The 20,782-nt window shown below is 25.4% G+C and overlaps 1 protein-coding gene across 1 annotated transcript in view; it reads right to left on the minus strand.

The window, feature by feature from the left end:
* LOC136979553 (synaptogenesis protein syg-2-like) overlaps positions 1–20,782 on the minus strand; it is a 270,903-nt gene that overhangs the window by 26,837 nt on the left and 223,284 nt on the right. Inside the window, exons 9-11 of the mRNA XM_067275556.1 lie at positions 8,961–9,048; positions 4,249–4,385; positions 1,009–1,162 (exon numbers count right to left, since the gene is read on the minus strand). Of these exons, the coding sequence (XP_067131657.1) occupies positions 1,009–1,162; positions 4,249–4,385; positions 8,961–9,048 (379 nt within the window). The remainder of the gene's footprint in view (positions 1–1,008; positions 1,163–4,248; positions 4,386–8,960; positions 9,049–20,782) is intronic.

Raw genomic sequence — 20,782 nt, forward strand, 5'->3', positions numbered from 1 at the left:
AAAATGAAAAAAAAATGCAATTTTTATTTAATTAAATAACTTTTAATTGTAATGCAATGCATCGTCATTTATGAAAAAATTTCTCATTTTATATCATATGTAAATGTATTTATAAAGATTTTTCGATATTAATTTGATAAAATAAAATATGAATTTTTCATTTTTTCTGGACAAATACTTATAACATTTTACGAGACGGAAAACTTATTAAGAATTATTAATTATTAATAATTAGTTGAAGATTTATTTTAAAATTACATTATGAAGTGTATTTTAAAAGTTATATTTATAACAATAACATTTTTTCTTGTACGTTAGATTCCATTGATAACGCAGAGGAACGTTCTTTCCTACAAAACTATATGTATATTTTCCCTGTAATATTTCAAACACTATTTTGTGCAATATTTATAGGTTTTATTTTAAAAATATAAATAAAATAAGAATTATTTAGATTTACACAAATAAAATTAAATTATTCCCCAAAAATATCTTTAAAAATTTATATTAATGCAGTTTAATTATCAAAATAAATATTTATTTCTTAAATTTAATATAACTTTTTAAAAATTTTCTCGTTTAATATAAACTTCAAAATATTCTTGAATTATTATTTAAAGTCTTAAAAGAATTAATATATTATATTTACATACGTTTAAATAGCTAATATAATTTTTTAAGTTAATACTCTAATATATTTTAAAATTAAACTTTAAACTTGTAGAGTGATTTTTAAAAAATAAATTTTTAATTATGAATTAATTCATTTTAAAATCTTCCACGACAATTCTTTTAATGTCTAATTTTCGAAATGATATTTAAATTATATATTCAAACGGATTTAACTTTACTCTGTAATAAAACTAAAATTTTGAATTGTTACGTTAATATTAAAATTACCGAAAATTTTTAATAGTATAATTTCAGTCGAGAATTAACAGATAATTCCGTTTAGCTTATTTAAAAGAAAATTAGATCATTAATATTTATTAAATGAATTATACTTACAATACACAGTTAAAGTAACTGACGTCTGTAAGGCTTGAGTAATGGCAGGACTGAGTGCTTTGCAAGTATAGGTAATTCCGTTATCGCTGGCATCAACGTGGAAAACCAACTCACTGGAGACTCCACTTCCCGAAACAGACACAGGAGCACTCACCTGAAAAATAAAATGTGACTTAGGAACAAAGGGGATTATTGTTGTTCTTGCTATTTATTTGTGCTGTTACACAAAGGAGTTATATCCGATAAATTCGTGTAAATGACTACAATTTCAACTGTTCGAAATAGTCAATGAAATATTTTTCCATCTTAAACTTTAATTAATGTTAGCTGTACATGGAAAATATTTTGACAATTCAAAAATAATTTTTAATAATAAGTTAAAAAGTTAAAACAAACATCTTTATATAAACAAAATATGTTATAAAATATATTTATATTTTAAATCTAACTTTTGTTGTAGGCTATGCAATTATATATATATAATATGTATATGTATGTATAACAGGAGCTAAGCTAGCAACCTGTTTCAATCCGGTCGAAGATGTTTAAAAACAAAAAGGTCATTCTCATTGAAAAATGATCCATAGGTAGACCATTTCTGTTACGGGGACCGAAGGGGACGGACAACCAGGCTCGAAGAAGTGAACGAAGAATTTACACACACACATACATACATATATACGCACGGATATTATGAATATATATTTTTTATTAAAAACTTTCGAAAAATATATCTAAAATAGTATTAATATGTATGAATAAAATTGCAATAAAAAGATAATTTTTAATAGAAGCGTTGAACACAAAATCGTGTTAATAGCAATCACATGGCTTTTTCCACCTTTTTTTAGTTGATACGGTACACGTTTCGGGACTTGTGTTTTTAATTATATAATTATATACATTTATTACTAAATTATAACATTAAATAATTTTTAATGTTATAATTTAGCTAATCCCAAATCTAAATTATCAAAATTTAGAAAGGTTATTATTTTTTTGTACGGACAATAAAAAATCTAATATATAAGTTATAACAAGAAATTATACTATGCACGAATATCCCCTTATTCATTTAATAAAAATGATTTTTTTTTTTTTTTAAGTTAGAAATTTGAAATTTAGCAAAAATTTTAAAATAAAGATAACATTTTTATTACAACTTAAGAAAATTATCATTATTTTTTCCTCTTCTCTTAAATTTCGAGTTTTGGTTATCACTCAATTGGTAAAGCAAACTCAATATTCAATATTTTAAAGTCAAAAGCTTATGTAAAGGTTCAGGCTAGAAGGGAAAAAAGAGAGAATGAAAAAAAGGAAGCAAAAAGCAAGAAGAAAGTACCAGGAGTAACCTGGACAGACAAAGATAAGGGACAGAAACATGAAGCGGCACACCCACCTGTTAACAATGAAGAAAAAAAAACAATATAAAACGTAGAGTTCTCAAGCAAGGGAAGAACAAAAATTCCTGACGAGAGGGAACAACTTGCTCAGTAGCAAAACAAATAACCTGACAATTGGAAGCAAGTGCAAATGCTTACGTAAAGTTGACTTGACAGGAACAACTTGTTCAACGCGACAAAAAAAAATCGAAAGTTTTATACGTGCATCTACTTGATTCCAAAAGTAGTATAAAAGAGATAGAAACTATAAAACAAATGTAAAATCTAAATACAAACTATACACGTATGGAAAAGAACATCTACTTTAAAAAAATCTGGTGAAAGTTCGGCTACAGAGTTTTACTAACAAATTCCCTTGAAGCTTCTAGGATATTTTGTCTTTAATATTAACTTTTTTAGTAGCATTGTCCAGTTCATGCCAAGTTTTACGAGGTTCTGAATAAACAATCTTTTGTTGTCAAATAGTAAACAATCATAAATAAGGTGCTTAGGAGATTGATCTGCACATAGAGGACAATAGCACTGTGAATCATCAGAATGTCCGAATCTATGAAGCCTAGGTATGCTTGAAAATTTTCATAGCCGGTGAGAAACTAGCTGAGATATAAGTCAAAAAACAAAGACTAAACTTAAAAACTTATAAGTCTCAGAAAAGGATTTTATTTTCAAGAATCCTTTAGACATATATATTTAATTTTAGATATAAAAATAAATAGCAATGTATTAAAAAATATCCTGCACAATCCCGCTTTTGTTACATTATTGTAAAGCTTTCGGCAATTATGGAACTTCTTTCACGAAATCTGTTTTTCAGTTTTAGAATACATTAGTTTTATAACAGGTTTCTATATTTTTGAATCGAATGCTTTTATAATAGTTTCCGAGCCAATATAAAATTAAAAAGATAAGAAGAGATAAAACTCCTTTTTTTACACTCTCAAATCATATTTCCATACAATATGGAGTACATTATCTTATAAGAAAAATATATAATGTATAATTTATAACTTTGCAGCCATTCTAACTATTGTTACATGTTTTGAGTATATTTCAGAAGTTTTGAAACTTATTGTTATCTTTTATTTCATATTGATATATTCTTTTATCGATATAATAATAGTCGTAGTATACAGTAAAGTAAATAGATTGGAAGTTGTTGAATATTTTCTATTCTTGGTTGAAAGTATTTTCCAGAAAAGAGTTGACTTTTCAAAAGTAAAGGTATGGAAAGACGATTATTTTCATCTTAAGTCTACTAAATTTTATTTTCAATGTTTTTACAAAATAATTGTATTTGAATTCAGCAATTCATTTATAATTCAAAAGATATTCTCTTAAAATTTCATGAATCCACATGTATTTTTTTCTTTTTGCATTATTCTCAACTGAGAGGTTACATATAATGAGAATAATCTTCATACCTATCAATAGGAAAATTATTATTATTCTGAAATTTTCATTATTATTATTATTATTTTGGTACTTTCAATTTTAAATTATCGCAATAATTTTCCAATAGAAAAATATTTAACTCTTCATTCTTTTAAACGTAAAACATGTATTAAAAAATAATCTCGTGTAGTAATTTTCATCATAGTATAGCAATGTAAAAATAATTAATGGTTAAAAACCAGTAATAAACACAATTTTTATTTATTACTTAAATATAATTAACTGATTTGTAAATTTATATTTCTATCAAAACTTTTATATTTATTTTTATCTATATAAATATGTAAATTCATAAACTGCGAAGAAATTGCTTAGAAAAACTTCCGAAAATATTTTGAATTCTCGAAAAGTGAACAAACTTAAAAGATATTCTATCGATTCTTACTTCTCTATCCTCTTTGTACCATTTTAAATTTGCTGGAGGATTACCACCGAGAGCTACACATGTTAAATGTTGAAGATCACCCTCTCTAAGTATACTTATTTCATCGTAACCAAGTATAGTCGGGGATTCCGGAGGATCTGGAATTTGAGAAAAAAATATCGGTTAATTTAGCAGTCACACACATTCGTGATATTCTGTCATTAAAATATTTAATATATTTTTTCTATTTTCAACTAGTAATTGTTCCTAACGTTTTATTTTCGTTACGCTAAATTAAACGCAGAAATAAGAGTTAAAATGATTTAAAACACCGTATAATTCATTCTTTTTATCTTTGAAATAAATTAGTTTAAGAATAAATTATGTCAAATATTTTTCTAGAACTCACCCAAATATTTTTTATTAAGATCACAAGACGTACTTATTATAATTATTATATGTAGAATTTGAAATAACTATTTTTCGGGATATGTTTTAATTTTTTCCTAAAAATTTCAGACAACTTTCTAAATAAAACTTTAATTTTTTAAAGTGAGATAAAATAAGTTAACTAAAAAAATTATATTAAAATTTTAGAACACAATTTTAATAAACGGTGAAATTTAGATATGTTCAAATAATGTATCTTGTAAGAAAGTAAAGTATTGTCTTCATAAAATAGTATTTAAAATGAATGTTTTGAGATTATTAATAATATACCATATTTAGAATATTAAAAAATAGTATAATGTAAAATGTACAATTAAAAAAAAATAGAAATAAATTCAATGCCACAAATACAACTTTCCAATTTTTCCTTGATGTAATTACAAAATATTATTATTTATCATATTAAGATATAATAATTTAATTAAATTGAAACGATATCAAATATTTTAAAATAATCAGCACGATAACAAGAAAAACTCTTTAATATTCAACTTAATAACTCTTTTAAATATAAAAGAGTTATTGATAATCCAAATAAAATGTCTATGATGAATGTCTAAAATGAAGATTAGATATCTGTTGCCATATTTTTATTTTATTTTAGTTTAAAAGATGTATTATTTTCAGAAATTAAATGTAATGTTTTAGAAAAATGTGTGTTTATAGGAAAAAATTTCTTATATAAAAATTAGGCCCTAAATTAATTTATTTATAAAAATGAAACAAGATTGATTTTTTAAAAATAAATCCAAATCTATAGCTAAAAGATGTTCTGGTACTAGACGTATCATATTTCTCATTGATCGTAAATAATCTAGTTTTAATAAATTTATGCCATTTACCTGCATATTTACTTTTTGAAATATTTAACTTTAATATAATTTTATATAAATAACAATAATTAGTATTTCTTTTAAATTAATGCAGTATTTTGGAAAACGGAAGATTAAAATATTTAGTTTTTACCAGCCATATTTTACAAAAAAAATAAAATTTATAATTTTATTTTTTCTTGGAGTGAAGTATTTGAATTTTTAACTTAATTCTGTTAAAATAAATTTATTAAAATTCCAGTTACTACAGGTACTATATATGAAATAAATTTTATTTGTTATTTTTTCATATCTATATTTATATAATAATATAACGTAGAATGTATTAAACAATTTTATATATACTATTTAACGAACTATTGAATTGTTTTTAAAATGTATAACACATAAATTTCATTAAAAAAACTCAAAAAATTAAGCTATATTATATAAGTGAATATTTTTATTTAACTATCATAAATTATGAAATTAACTTATATATAATTATATAATTATATAATATAAAATCGTTTACTATAACATTCTATGAAATATAAAATTAATTTTCTTTATTATATAAAAAAAATTCTAAATAAAATATTAATTTAATTTTAATCTAATATACTTGAAAAATACCTATTGATAAATTGCTTTATATTTATTTATATTATTTATGATTTATATTTATCTTTTCCTTTCTAAGAATTAATCTAAAGTGGACGTGATTTCGTCTGAATAAAATTATAACTTGATACAATATTTTATCAGATTCTTTAATGATAAACTCATGATTTATTTGTCTGTTATAATATATCAAAAATTCAAAACGTAAATTACTTTTTATAGACTCGTTTCTAAAAAATTTAAAAAATAATTTATTTACAGATTGAAAACAATTTTAAAAAATTAGAGAAAAAATCTTTCAAATAAAATACTTTAATCTTCTTAGTAACAAAATATAATATCATTATTTATAAACACAAAATAACTTTAATTTGTTTTTCTCGAACATTTTATACAATTTAGAAATTAAAATTGGACTTAATTTAACCTACAAGAAACGATACGTGAGTAAATGTAAATTTGATACGATAATGAAAAAATATTTTCTTTCTTGTGGCAATAAAAACACATTTATTTTAATTTTATTTGAAAAATAAATAAAATTACTTTTCTGATAAATGAAAAGATTACACAAAAATCTTCGTTGGAAATATCTCGAATCGTGTGTAACACTTTCTTACAACATAATTTCATTCAATTAATTATTCCATAAAGGCAAATCATATTATAACATCGTTAATATCTTCTGCATAATATTCTATGTATATATATAATTTTGTAGTTCTGATTAGGTTTTAATACTGTTTAAGCAGGATGCATGAGCGTCATCTTACATTATAAATCTAGACAATTAATACTTACAATTTTTAAAGCTTAAAATAAGAATTTAAAGATGGAGGAATTGTAAATTTTAAAGTATAGAGATGTTTCTATATTGGAAATTTTCATTTATATTATAGTAATTAACAGACGAGAAGCATCTATACAACTAAAACATACTTGTGTGTCGTATTTAAATATATATTTCTTATTAATAATTTTTCCATTTAAAACTGTAAATTTATTTCTAATAAAATAATAATTGTACTATTCATAATTTCACGAGTGAACACAACAAATTTATTGTTTAACAAACTAGCCTATGTAGAATTCGCATCAAATGATTTCCATCTATATTCTAACTTTAAATGAAATTTTCATTATGCTGTTTCTTATAGAATTTTGAAAAAACTTTTTTCGCCATTATATTATTTTTCACTTTTATTTACGCATTTATATACAATATTTTACACTTATGAATTTTAAATAATTGATTTGTTGATATTTAGTACTGAATTATAAGTCTAAGTGTAATTTTAAGTAGTAGATCACAAAGATTTGAATCTCTTTAGATTTACTGTATTTTAAAATATATTTAAATTGCCACTTTTTTTTTACCTGAATTTATAAAACTTTAAAAGCCTTTAAATCCAATATTTATGCAGATATAATCATCTATAGTTGATTAAATATTTAAAAATCTATAATTATAATCCTTAGATATGAGAAAATTAATAATTTAGCTTACTATTTTTTGAAAATGTAGCAATTTTTAACTATCATTTGGAATAGAAAAACTTTAATACTGTATAAATCAAAATAATTGATGTAGTTACATATTGATAGCATTTTTCATTAAAAAATATGGAAAATTTAGTTTGATTTATCTATTTTTAGTATCGTATATTTAAACGAAGATATATTCTATACGCATATCTTATATTTTGCATAAAATATGCACACCACTAACTATCCTGATATATGAAATTTATATAGAACTTTAATAGAATAAACTTAGGTCATACTAATAAATTTATCAATACTTTCACCCCCTGTATTCTCTTCTGAAAATATATATCATTTTTGGAATTGATAATTTGATATTCTATGCATCATATATCATTTCTTTTGTCATAAACTAAAAAATGTTCGCACGTTATCTAATATATGTGTCAGAAATTTGCTTAAAGTAAAAATATTGATTAAATTTTAAAGTAAACATGAACGAAAGTTGACTTATTTATATTTATTTTTTTCTTTAATATATCAATTCTACAAATTACTATATTGAAAAATAGATCGTAATATATAAATAAAATAAATTTTGTTATCCAAATTTTAAATTATATAATCAAATTTTAAATTTAATATATATTTTTATATTACGATTATATTTATACGCAGTGTATATACGTGTATATAATGTACCACTCGTAAAGTGCCATTAATTACTTGTAAACCGATTTTTTTTTTTTAATTCTCGTAGAGTACCATTCAATATATGTGAATTACTAAAAGTATAATTTTGCATTGCAACCTTCATTTTTATCACTAAGATTTTCAAACTCTGAAACTCAAATTTATATGTTGATTTAATAAGAATTATATATAATATCAGTCTGAAGATTAACGCCGCACTCAATTTCATATATGCTAATAATAATATATAATATATATAAATAATAATATGCTAATTTCAGAGAAAACTTATTGGATCTAAATCAAGTTTTCACTACACATTTTAAACATAATTTAGACTAATTTTTATATCATAATTTTTATTTAAACATCTTTTCGTAACAATTAAGCGTCGATGATTAGAAAAATAAGCTTAATAATCACAATTTGACTTCCAAAAATATTAAATCGATGTTAATTAAAAAAGATAATTGTCTTCAAAAATATGTAATACATTAAACAACTTTTTAAAATCATAATGTTCGCTCTGAATTTAAGTTACGTTGTTCTTATTTAATGACATGTCTTGTTACGCTTGTTATATGTAATCAAGTTACGATAATTGCCACGATCATTAATAAATGACCTGGTCATTAAAGCATCAGGTATTAAAGATTATATAACACTTACATTTGATAACAACTGTATGTGTCTTAGCAATAGGAGCTCGTAGAGGTATGGCTGAAGCATAGCAGGATATAATTTTCGTCGTGATATCCTAGATTTTATGAAATATAAGTTATAAAATTTATTTAAATAACAGTAAAGTTAAAACATAATTTGCTTTTTATTATACTTCATTTCAACTTATAACGATATAAAAACATGTAGAAGCATGAAAGATTATTATATTCTAAAACATTATATATATACAGTATACAGAATTTTAATTTAGAATTTTTTATATTCCTAATAAAAGGTAGTATGTCGTATACAAATGTATTGTTTACAGAAAACTATTAAATAAGTTTATTACATTTTAATTTAATGATTAAGGTATAATATAGAGAAAGATTATTCGTGACGTAGTACAGTGCATCGTGACATTATTTACATACGTTAATTAGAAAACATTGACGGTACTTAAAACATAGCAAAGGAATAAACATAATGTGTTTTTGACATACTTTAATAGTGAATTTCTTGGTTTAATTAGTTCTAACAAGCTAACTAAACTAAGACATTCCATGTTCTATAAAGAATACTTTATATAATATATAACCAATGCAGTTTATTATTTAATTTTATTAAATAATAAACTACACAGAGCATAAGAATATAACAAACGAAAAATTTTATTATATAAAACTATCCGAAACTAAAAATCATAAATTATTAATATAGATATTATGCTATAAAATATAAAAATATACACAATATTTATATATTACATATCTCTAATTAAAAATAAACTAATCTGGAAAAAAATGTATTATTATGATAATTAATCAATTTTTATTATTAATATTTATTAATATAAGCTATATAAAAATATTAACCGCAGATTTCAGTGTTGTGAAATTTTATAAATCAAATCAATTAGAACTTATTATATATATCAATCATTAATGCACGTAATAACATTAAAAAATTATAGTAATAAAATCACATATAAAATTTTATGTAAATCAGTATAATTTAATTATTAAATTAAAAAAAATAAAATTAGGTAAAAATTTTGGAATTACAAAAAATTATTATCCCAAAATTAACAGACATATTTTAGTGTATATTTGTTTAACATCCACATTAGGCTAGTTAAAAAAAATTAGTTCGAAGTTGGTAGTTATAATTGGAAATAGGTTGTCAAGTTTCAGAGTGAAAAATACAATGTGAAAAAAAATACAAACTTGAAAAATATTTTGAAAAAACTTGAAGCTTGAAATGAGAGAAAGAAAACCTACAACCTTATAAACAATTCCCCTTTCCTTGATGATAATGACGACGATGTGAGCCTGACGGGCGATGGATAACGTATAAAACAGACCCTCATAGTGTTTACAAGGCGGAAATAGACACGTTAATGAAAATAATTCATATTACGACTAGTGGTATCGACTTTTCACGAGGAAAAACGACAATTTAAAATAAAAGATCATTTTTCAGAACATTTCCAAACAGTTTTCCAAATAATTTAAAAAAAAAAAAAAAATACTGAATATGGTCTATTTACTTTCCGTACAATTCGGAATATTCCGAACATTTGGAAACCCTAATTGGAAATTGTAGTAGATGTTTTGAAAGCTGTACTTATAGTCTCGAGAGATCATATTTTCAATTGGTTGAAAATATCATCTCACGAAACTTAAAAATTTTTAATATTCCATCTATGTTTTGTTTTTTTTATATTTGAAAGGTAATTGCCTTTGTTTATCGGAACGTTATTTTCTGTCAGCTCACAATATTTTACCACATACTAATATTTAACTCTGTATACATTTAATTCAATTATAATTGTTTCACTTTTATTAACTACAGTACATGTGGCCCAAAAGTCAATTCAGACTTTTACAAGTAGAATCATTCAAACAAATTATCAAAGTTTGATAAAAATTGCCAAAACAATTAAATTGTTTTGGCAATGTATTGTCTACTTTGCTAAATTTATTAATTTTGTACATCTTAAAAATTATTAATTCTTCTTAAACATATACTGTAATAATTTAATTCGTCAGTGTCATAACTTATTCATACATCAAAAATATCTTTTTACCCAAATTTTTTAAATGTTTTTTAAGTAATAAATTATTTAAATATAACAATTTAGTCTTTACAATGGTAGCTGACTTTTGGGCTCACTGTATTATAAATTTTAAATTATATTAATATTTAATTTATATTACAGAAAATTCTTTATAAATTTTTTCAATACACTTTTAATTATTTCAATCTAATTTCAAATAACTTTTCATAGCTTCTTGAAAAAAAAATAACTTTAATTATAAATGTATATTCTTATTTAATTAACAGAACAGGATATAATTGATTTTGTTATGCCTAGCATTATATTTCTAATAATTATTTTAGTAATTTGTAGCAAACTTTTCGAGAAAATAATAAAAGAAAGAGGAAATTAAAATGAATTAACGGGAAAATGAAAATAAAACAATTAGTACAAATCTTGCGTACCCCTTCGCCTTGTAATTAACAACTTTAATTAAAAATACTGTTTATGAACAATTTGCTTAGAAAAAGTGATGATAACTGCTAATAGCACATCATATATAAGACGTGTTTATAAAAATAAGGCATGAACAAAGAGTTTTGGAAAATAATGAAGCAATTGTAAATTAAATTATTTAAAATATCGATGGAAAATGAAAATATTTAATAATAAATTTCATTCTTTGATAAAAAATTTACCAAACAGTATTATAATGTTATAAAATATCATTTAAATCTGCTATTATTAGGCTGCAATTTTAAAAAAAACTGTAGATCTGTAAATTATTACTGTCGTCCTATTGTCCGACTGTCATTCCTTAATCTCGAGAATGGAGTTATTTATGAAATCTGAGTCTAGATATGGGACTTTTAGCGGCAGTAGGCCCAATTAACCCTATATGAGCTCCCAATGCAGAGAGGAAGTCACGTTATTGGCTGGTGTTGCCACAACTGCTTGATGGAGTTAAACTTAAAATACATCAAAACAAGCGACAGATGACTAAATATCAAACGTTTTCGGTTTGTTTATAGCCTATCATCAGGATACATTCCAATCAACGGAAATATCACATTACGTTTGCACTCAGGAGGAATTCTAGCTTTGAAGACATCAATCTGGAATTCCAATCTATTAATAATTTTATAATTCATACTTTTAAAAATCAAACTGTATGTCAGTGAAGATCCTTCTTACTCGTCTCGTGATCTTTACAAATGTTCCGTTAGAAGGTCCGTCGGAAAGTCACACCTCCACACTCAATGATTAGTTATATACAGTTTATTTACAAATATTTACAAAGATATACACTGTGCAATAGCATTACGTACACTACAGTATCGAAGCTGTGATGCAGCACGTCGACTTAGCTGGCCTGGGAACACGAGTCACTCTTCCGGAGATGGCTTAACCTCGTGGCCGTCCGTCTCTACAACAACCTTTCTCCAGAGGACTTTCCAAGAGGAGAACACTCTCTCTATCCGCCTCAAAGGTCTGCCTGTTGTTAGAGACCGCCACGTACCAGGTCCCTCGCCCTTTCTCCTCGCTTTTTTGCCACCCTTCCAATTTAAGGGATTCTGGCACTGCCTCCTGCGACCAATTACTTCCTTCCCCTTCTTAGAGCCTTCCAAGACGTCCGCCCTATTCCCGCCGACGTAGCTCACATTTGCGTCCGTGCTTTATTTATTTTTGTTTTCTCAAGCTGGCCGGCACGTGGCCAATACATTGACCCTTAAGTGGGGACGCTCCACCTTTGATCCTTCCGGCCGTTTATGGCCCCAGCTCCAGGTGGGAGCAATTACCTCAGTCGGGCGGTTTCTTTGACTCAGGCCGCCAAAGGCGACCTTTACAATGTCTAAGAATCTTTTTACAAAAATGTATGACAACAAATTGAATAAACGTGCCTTAGTATAACAAATAATTTAAAAGACTTTTTAAAGATTTGTATTATAAACTATATATTTTGAAGGATGTACTGTACAGTACAATAAAAATGTTTAAATAGAATTAAGTATATATGTTAACGTACATCTTTCAACAAAAATATCAGAAGTCACGACAAATTCTGCTTTTGGAGGACAAAATAGATAAGATTTAGGTCAATTAACCATGCAATTTATTCAATAAAATCATCTACCTTCATCAAATTTGCGTCTAATTACACTAGTTTCTTGTATTTTGCATATTATCTCAAGTAATATATAGTCGCATGAGGTCTGTAGTTACTTCAATGTAACGCATATTAAAATAAATGTAGTCATATAAATAGTTTGTTTAATAAAATTGTAATTCGAAGAAAAACGTAAAATAAATCTCAGCAAGGCCAACTGTTAATCTCGGTTCCCTGTGAAAGCTCTTAATATATTAGTAATACATTGCTATTTTATATAACTTAAATAAATATTAATATTATAAATATTTATCCTTAAAAACGCTTTTTCGTTACAAAATAAAAATGTAGAAATGATGCACCTGGAATAAATGAATCTTCACGAAATTTTCGAATAAGTGCGCGAAACAATCGATGGAGCAAATCCCAATAGAAGAAGAAGCATTTTTCATACACTCTTTGTTTGCATCAGAAGCGTTACATATATCGCTTAAATTCTTTAATTACTATGTAAATTAATACAATAAATTCTCGTTAGTGTCAACTTTTGTGGGACAACCTATAAGGGTTGACTTTAATTGGCAGTTGACCTTAAAGTGTATTATGTAATTTTCATCTGTAAAGAAAATTAAACTATATAAATGTAATAACATTTCATTTATATTTCCTTATAACACTGCAATTCTCCTCCTATATGAAAGAGTATATCTTGTTGAGTGTGACTTCCAGAAAAAACTAATGCATAAGTTTTATTGAATTTACTGCAATTTTCGTTTTCAGATAAGTATTTAAAGAATTGCCATAATTGCCAAACATTGCCAAAATATTAATCAGATTTATATAAAAAGAAAGGGTCTTAAGTATAAAAAAAATTAAATTATAAATACAGTAGAGCGTCGTTTATCCGAAAGCCGGTCAACCGAAAGCTTTCCAGTCGGATTGTGTCGTGCTGAATCGAACGTTTTTGATACTAGATTAACTTCTAAAGTATAATTTTTTTTTCTTTTTATATTTTTCAATATATTCAATTCTAGAGTTGGAGGTTGGGGAAATACCAATTCCTTAAAATTTCGAAATAAATACATTTATCTTTTGATAAATTAAAAATTTGTACGAATAAAAACATTTTTTAACTTACATGCTTTTGAGATATGGACCACACTCTTATAATATCTCCCGAACCAACGGTTCCGTTTTCCTGAAAATTTCCAGAAGAATTTTCCCCTAACATATCAACCTGAAAAATTTCTGAAATTTTCGACAAAACGTACAGGAGTTATTAAGCTTTAAATTTGGTGAGAAATCATACCCCCGCACAAACTAACATTCATACAGGAAAAAGCTTCCAACTTTTTCTGCATTTTTCGATATTTCAAGGTCTCCTGAGTCTAAAAAATGTAAAAATGCGGTCATAAGTGGGAGGGTCACTTTTAACCGCTCGCTGTACTTTATATTATACTCGTATAACAGCAGAGAAGTTGTTATAAAATTTTGACTACAGGAATCAACTAAACTTTTTTATGCTTTGTCGAAACTTTATGAAAGCAGTAATATAAATTCTGGCAGATAAGCGAAAGGGATGTTGACGTTGACCGATATTGTTAATACACTACGTATATATTTCGGACTAGGATAAAGACTGATGGTTGACTATTATGGAGTTCCCTTAAGCAGAGTTAAGTATGCATTTAGTTAGCCTACAGGGTTTCCGCCGAAACGTCAAGTCCAGTTCTCACTAGAGTCAGACGCGCCATTTCATCCGGTCATCAAGTAATACTACCAGATTATGAAATATCATGAATTTTCTTATTGGATAGCACGAACTGTTTTCCGATTAAATTCATGATTTTTTTATCTCTTTATTTCTGTACAGATTTATCCCATAAACATGGGTTTTCGTTGTGTGACTTCGATGAGCCGTTCGATATCCGATAGTTTACACTAAATGGGATTTATGCTACCGAGAATTCACTGTAATTAACATAAATAAATAAAACATAAATATAGTCTAATTAAAATTCGAAAATATTATGTTAATTTTACGTTTTAAAATTATTAGCAATATAGACTTCTTTTACACAAGCATTAATATATATTAAATATTAATAAAAGATATAAAATTTGTAGAGTTTGTGTATGAATAAACCTATCTAAAATCATAAATTTAAAGAATTTATAACTGTAGTATTCAATTTATTTTCATATTTACTGTGTATTTATTAAATTCGAATGAGAAAAGTTACAAATTAATTTCAATACTATTTGGAATTTATTCAAGTTGAAATTACTTGAAAACTGTTTCATTTTGGAAGGTTCGATAAGTTGATAAATGTTTAAAATACATTAAATGTAATAAAATTCATGTGTCTAAAAAAAGCTTAACTGATTTTATAGGACACATGAGTTCAAGGTTTTACTCAAAAATATTGAGAAATTTTAATTATTTTATTTGAAAATAGAGAGGAAATGCCGATTTTTGAATTTAGCTAATTAATATCATAATCTTTTAAAAAGCAATCGTTAACGAATCATACAAGAAAGTTTAATAGAGCAGACTTGATGGATCAAAACTTATTTGTATTAATTGATTTTAATAACTTTTGTCATATAAAACAGCGTAAAATTATATCATGCAAAATGTATAATAATATACAGTGGATGATCGGTTAACGAACAGTTCGGATAACGAACACCTCACAGAACAAACACAAGAAGCGACGTAAAATAATGAATACCGATTGGTATTAACTCGTCTTCAGGTAACAATTCGAAACTTTTCGGAACGCAGGAGACGTCGACATCGACGCTCAACCCGGTGTATACTGAACTCTCCCTTTTAATTCCAGTCTTTTATTTTTCTGACAGAAACAATTCTTTTATAGTATTCGCGAGACTGTCGGGCGGGCACTCGTTAAGTTTTGCGTCGGATGTTATTTTCGAAAGGTGGGAGTATAATAGCGAGGGCAGAAAATGTCTGATGTTGCTGGGCAGTATGGTTTTAATAGGTCTACAGTAGGCAGCAGTTCAATCTTATCTAAGAAAGATATTAAGAAGGCTAAAGGAGTAACAAAAATCACATCTGAGAAATAAAGAACATTGAAGAGCTCATAATGGAACCTGAAACTGATCTGACGACAGAAGAACGCTAGAAAGAAAAACACCAAGGAACGCGGCGAGATGTTTTCTTCTGAAAAATTGGATTGATGCCGATATCTACTATTACATATCTTTTGAAGAAGTGGGGGGATGTCAGAACAACGGTCTTAGAATGGCATCCAAACCAGGTTGAGGTTAATAGGCTTGGAGATCTCTACAATTACAATGCTATTAATTACTTCTGAAAAATCCTAAAGAACAGAAAAAAGCAATCGATGTTAGATATATTCTTTAATCCCACAAACGGAAAAAACACGACTGATAAAAATTCAAGACTGTGTATATATGTATTTTTATTATTACATATAAATAAGCGTAGTAAGAAAGTATATATTTTTTATTTTGGGGGTCTCCAGAACGAATTAATCAAATTTCCATTTAAAAAAAACTATGGTAAATCGATAATCGGTTAACGAACAATTCGGATAGCGAACAAAGTCTTGGAACGGATTATGTTCGTTAACCGATCACCAAATGTATATACTTATAAAATGTGTAGAAATTAAGTAACAGTTAAAAGTAATCAATTAAGAAATGTATGTCTAATTTGTTATTTTTACAATGAACTTTATTTATTTCTGACAATGCCATCATATTTATATAATATTGTATTATACTTTGCTTTGAAAATATCCTAAAATTTTATAAAATTAAAACCAAATATGAATTAATTATTCGTGTATATAAATTACATATCAATAAAAACAATTAAGACCCAAATTAATAGTACATATTTGACTTCAAATAGAAATGAATACCCACCTCATTGGATATGGTTCTAATAAATGGATGATTTTGTATCAAACTTTACGAAAAAAATTATAATATGAACATTTATATTTACGTTATTCTTGCAAGTTGTTTAACCTAGTATTTTATTCTCCTATAACTTATGTTACCGTCACCCAACCAGTATATTTTTAAAGTTTTGAATTGACTAATATAATATTAATCTTTTCTACGTTATAGCAGTTTGACGGTTTTCTCTCTCATTATTATTTCCTACAGTGGGAAATACAATATAATATATATCATCCTGGTATATATTTAATATTTAATTATAATTATTATATATATAATTTCATTACAAATCAACTCTTCAAAATTGATATATTTTAATGTTAATTTCTTTCATCTTAAACCCCTTCTGATATAATGCACTTATTCCATCTTTTTTCATGTCTCATAGCATCAATGGAAGTAATTTTTATCTAAATGCACAACATCCTTTACAGCTTTTTGGATGTTCTGGATGATTTCAAAATTATGACCTTGGCTTCTAATGACTATTTTGAATTGTTATTTTTTGATCTTGAAAGACAATCCATACACGTTCAACAAGTTCTATTATCATCCTAAGTCGAAGTTCAAGGAAATCCTTACCTTGGCTCATCCTCCACCCCACTTTTCAATTCTTACCTTTGTAAAAACATTTTCTGCCAACGAGCACATATCGGAACTTCACCAGCATGTGCAATTTTAAACGCATCATAAGTTTCCTTTGTATTCTTTTTCAATTTTATATAAAATTTCATAGAATATAGTTGTTGGGCACTTTACGTACTCCATTCTTCTGTGATTACTGCTCGAAACACACGCGCACTAAATCTTCAATAATATCCGTTATCTTGACACTAGAAGGTTAGAACTTGCACCAAATATTTATGAAGGATTACGCAATTGACTGTTATGTAAACGAATGTTGTAGCGTTACCATAACGCATAATACAAATTTCGTCTCACTACTATCTATCAGACTTCATGTATATAGCCTATTTGTGCACAAATGAATAAAACTCAGATTGTTTGTATAGAAATATTATTACTATATAGATGTTCATGATAAAATTAATATGTATTGTCCAAAATTCTTAATATTAAAGGTTAATAATAGATTAATCTTTCATATTAAGAATTTCGATAATTAAAATACAAATCTTTTCTTAATCTATGGCTTTACCATGAAATATTTATGAATGGAATGAATCCCACCTTTATCAATAAACTAATAATATCTAGGAGCAAGACTGGAATTTTATAAGAATAATTCACTTCTTTAAATTTAATTTAGAAAGTGTATGTTTATAATGCCTTAAACTATCCCTTAAGCTGTAAAAAAATAATAATAAGTAGGCCTACTTCTTTACTTGTTACTAATTATAGCAATAAATAAACTAAATAAAAAACTAATAATTTTTATAAGTAAATATACATTTTTTAAAATTAGTCGTATTTTCCTAAGTTATTTAAAATTTATCTTTTAGACTGTTACGGATCGAAATTGTCTAAGTAAGAAAATATTCATTTGTGAGGTAAACAGAAAGAATAAATAGAAGAGAGAAGTTTACAAGAATTATGAAATATTAACGTTGTTAATTTATGAATAAACCAAAGATTCCGTTTATTAATCCTGTGACGATAGAGATTAATGTCACTGGGAAAGCCCGGTGACATTAAGCATCATAAATATAAAACTAAGACAAACTTTACTTGCTTTCACCACTTGTTATGCATGAATATGACAGAATTTCTTCAATGAGTTATAACAATCAGCTGAATTTATTTTTTTAATGTATTTTCTATAAACAAGCAGCATTTAAACAGTATTTCCTGCTTGTATATTATTTTTAAAGCATAATTTAAAAAATATAAATATATTAATTCTAATGTTATAATTTATCCAAAAAACAATAATAATACGTTGTAAATTGTTTATAATTAACTTAGCGCTATAATATTTAATGGTTCAATTATGTTATTTATTAAAATACTATCGTTTATAGATTTTATATTTAAGGGTATTTTAGTGCTTTGTGCATAATCAGCATTATTAATACAGTATTATACTATATGAATGCTAAAAACAGTGGACTAAACAAATACACGAAACAAAATATTATTAATATTATAGATTAATTATTATATTTGTATATTTTACTATTTTCATGGTTAAACTACATAACTTAGTTAATTATACGAAACAGTTATTTTATCTTATAAGTTTGTAAAGAAAAAATAGAAGTGTTACTTCACTTCTATAAAATTTTATAAACATAATAGAAAAAGTACAATAAGATTAATAAAAAAAAAATTTCATTTTAAACCTTTAAGGTGGCGAATAAACTCCTTCAGACGCAAAAATTAAATGTTGCAATATATTTTTATACAATAAACAGAATAAATTTTGAGATTTTGTGGTTTAATAATAATAATAATAATTTTTCAATTGTAGATTTTACATGTTATTTATTCAATAATTTTATTATACATCTGAAGGAATGTTAGAAGAAGTACTCTCTACTTTCTTTTCATGTTAAAACTTGTTTCCATTTCATTTTCTGTATTATAAGCAAGTTACAATACGGAAATATGGAGTAAATGTTCATTCCATTTTTTGATATAGTCGCCTTCTCAGTTGAGCCACTTGTAACGATATATCAACAGATCGAAATCTTGGTTTAGAAACTGCGTTGTGCAAACTTAGTCAACGTTTGACTTTTTCATGAACATTTCCGTCAGTCTCAGAGTGTAAGAATAAGCAGAAATTCCATGGTGCCAAATCAGAACTAGAGGAAGAATGAAAATATTCGCCAGCGCATAATGTTCGAAATATTTACAATATCATTAACAGTGTTCCGTGTAATAGAAATATTCTTCCGGCTTCTATTTGTTTTACCAATTAAAAAATCATCTTACACGCTTTCATTTCTAGCGTAATGAAAACGTCCAAGATTCGTACATTAAATAAAATTGAAGGACATTTTTTTACTACAAAGATTGCAATCACTTGATGTGCTGTCACGATTAATGCCAAAAATATACTGAACATGTTTATTTTTCTGTATGTAATGTGTTGTAGTTTTCTGCATTATATTTTGTTTACATTCAAAATAAAAACTAGAAAATGAAAATCTTCAATTTTTGAGTTTCGTATATGTAAATTAAAAAAAATCTCAAATATTTCCTTTAACTATAAATATTAGTAAAAGGGAAATACTATTTTCAAAATATCTTTAACATTATATTTTGAAATAATTTTATTATATTAAATTATTATTGACCATTTGTGTATTGAATATAAACAATTTTAACTAATTTCATTTCTATACAATTCTGAAAATAATTACATTTTTCGAGAAAATGCAGCACAAAAACGTTTTAAAAAATACATCTCATCATCTACACTTAAAAAATTAAGAAATTTTTTCTTTTTTTCATTATAATTAAAGTAAATAAGTTTTCAAAATTGCTTTCTTCAATTAATTTTTTTTAACAAGCTACAAAATGGAATTCTTTCTTTTATACGCTACAACTTCATTAATATGATACTGAGATATGATTTAAAAATTTTATATATGAAACTTTTAATTATACTGCTAAATAAATAGCTTCAAAATCCATTGAAATTATTTATTTCGCAATTTAAATCGTTTCGTGATGATCGTTGAAAACGATAAAAAACTATTTTACACGTTTTAATTATTTGAAATACAGTATATCAAAGCTAAATAATAATTTTATTAC

The sequence above is a fragment of the Centruroides vittatus genome, unplaced genomic scaffold (assembly GCF_030686945.1).
Source record: "Centruroides vittatus isolate TY-2023 unplaced genomic scaffold, ASM3068694v2 contig_628, whole genome shotgun sequence".
NCBI lineage: Eukaryota > Metazoa > Arthropoda > Arachnida > Scorpiones > Buthidae > Centruroides > Centruroides vittatus.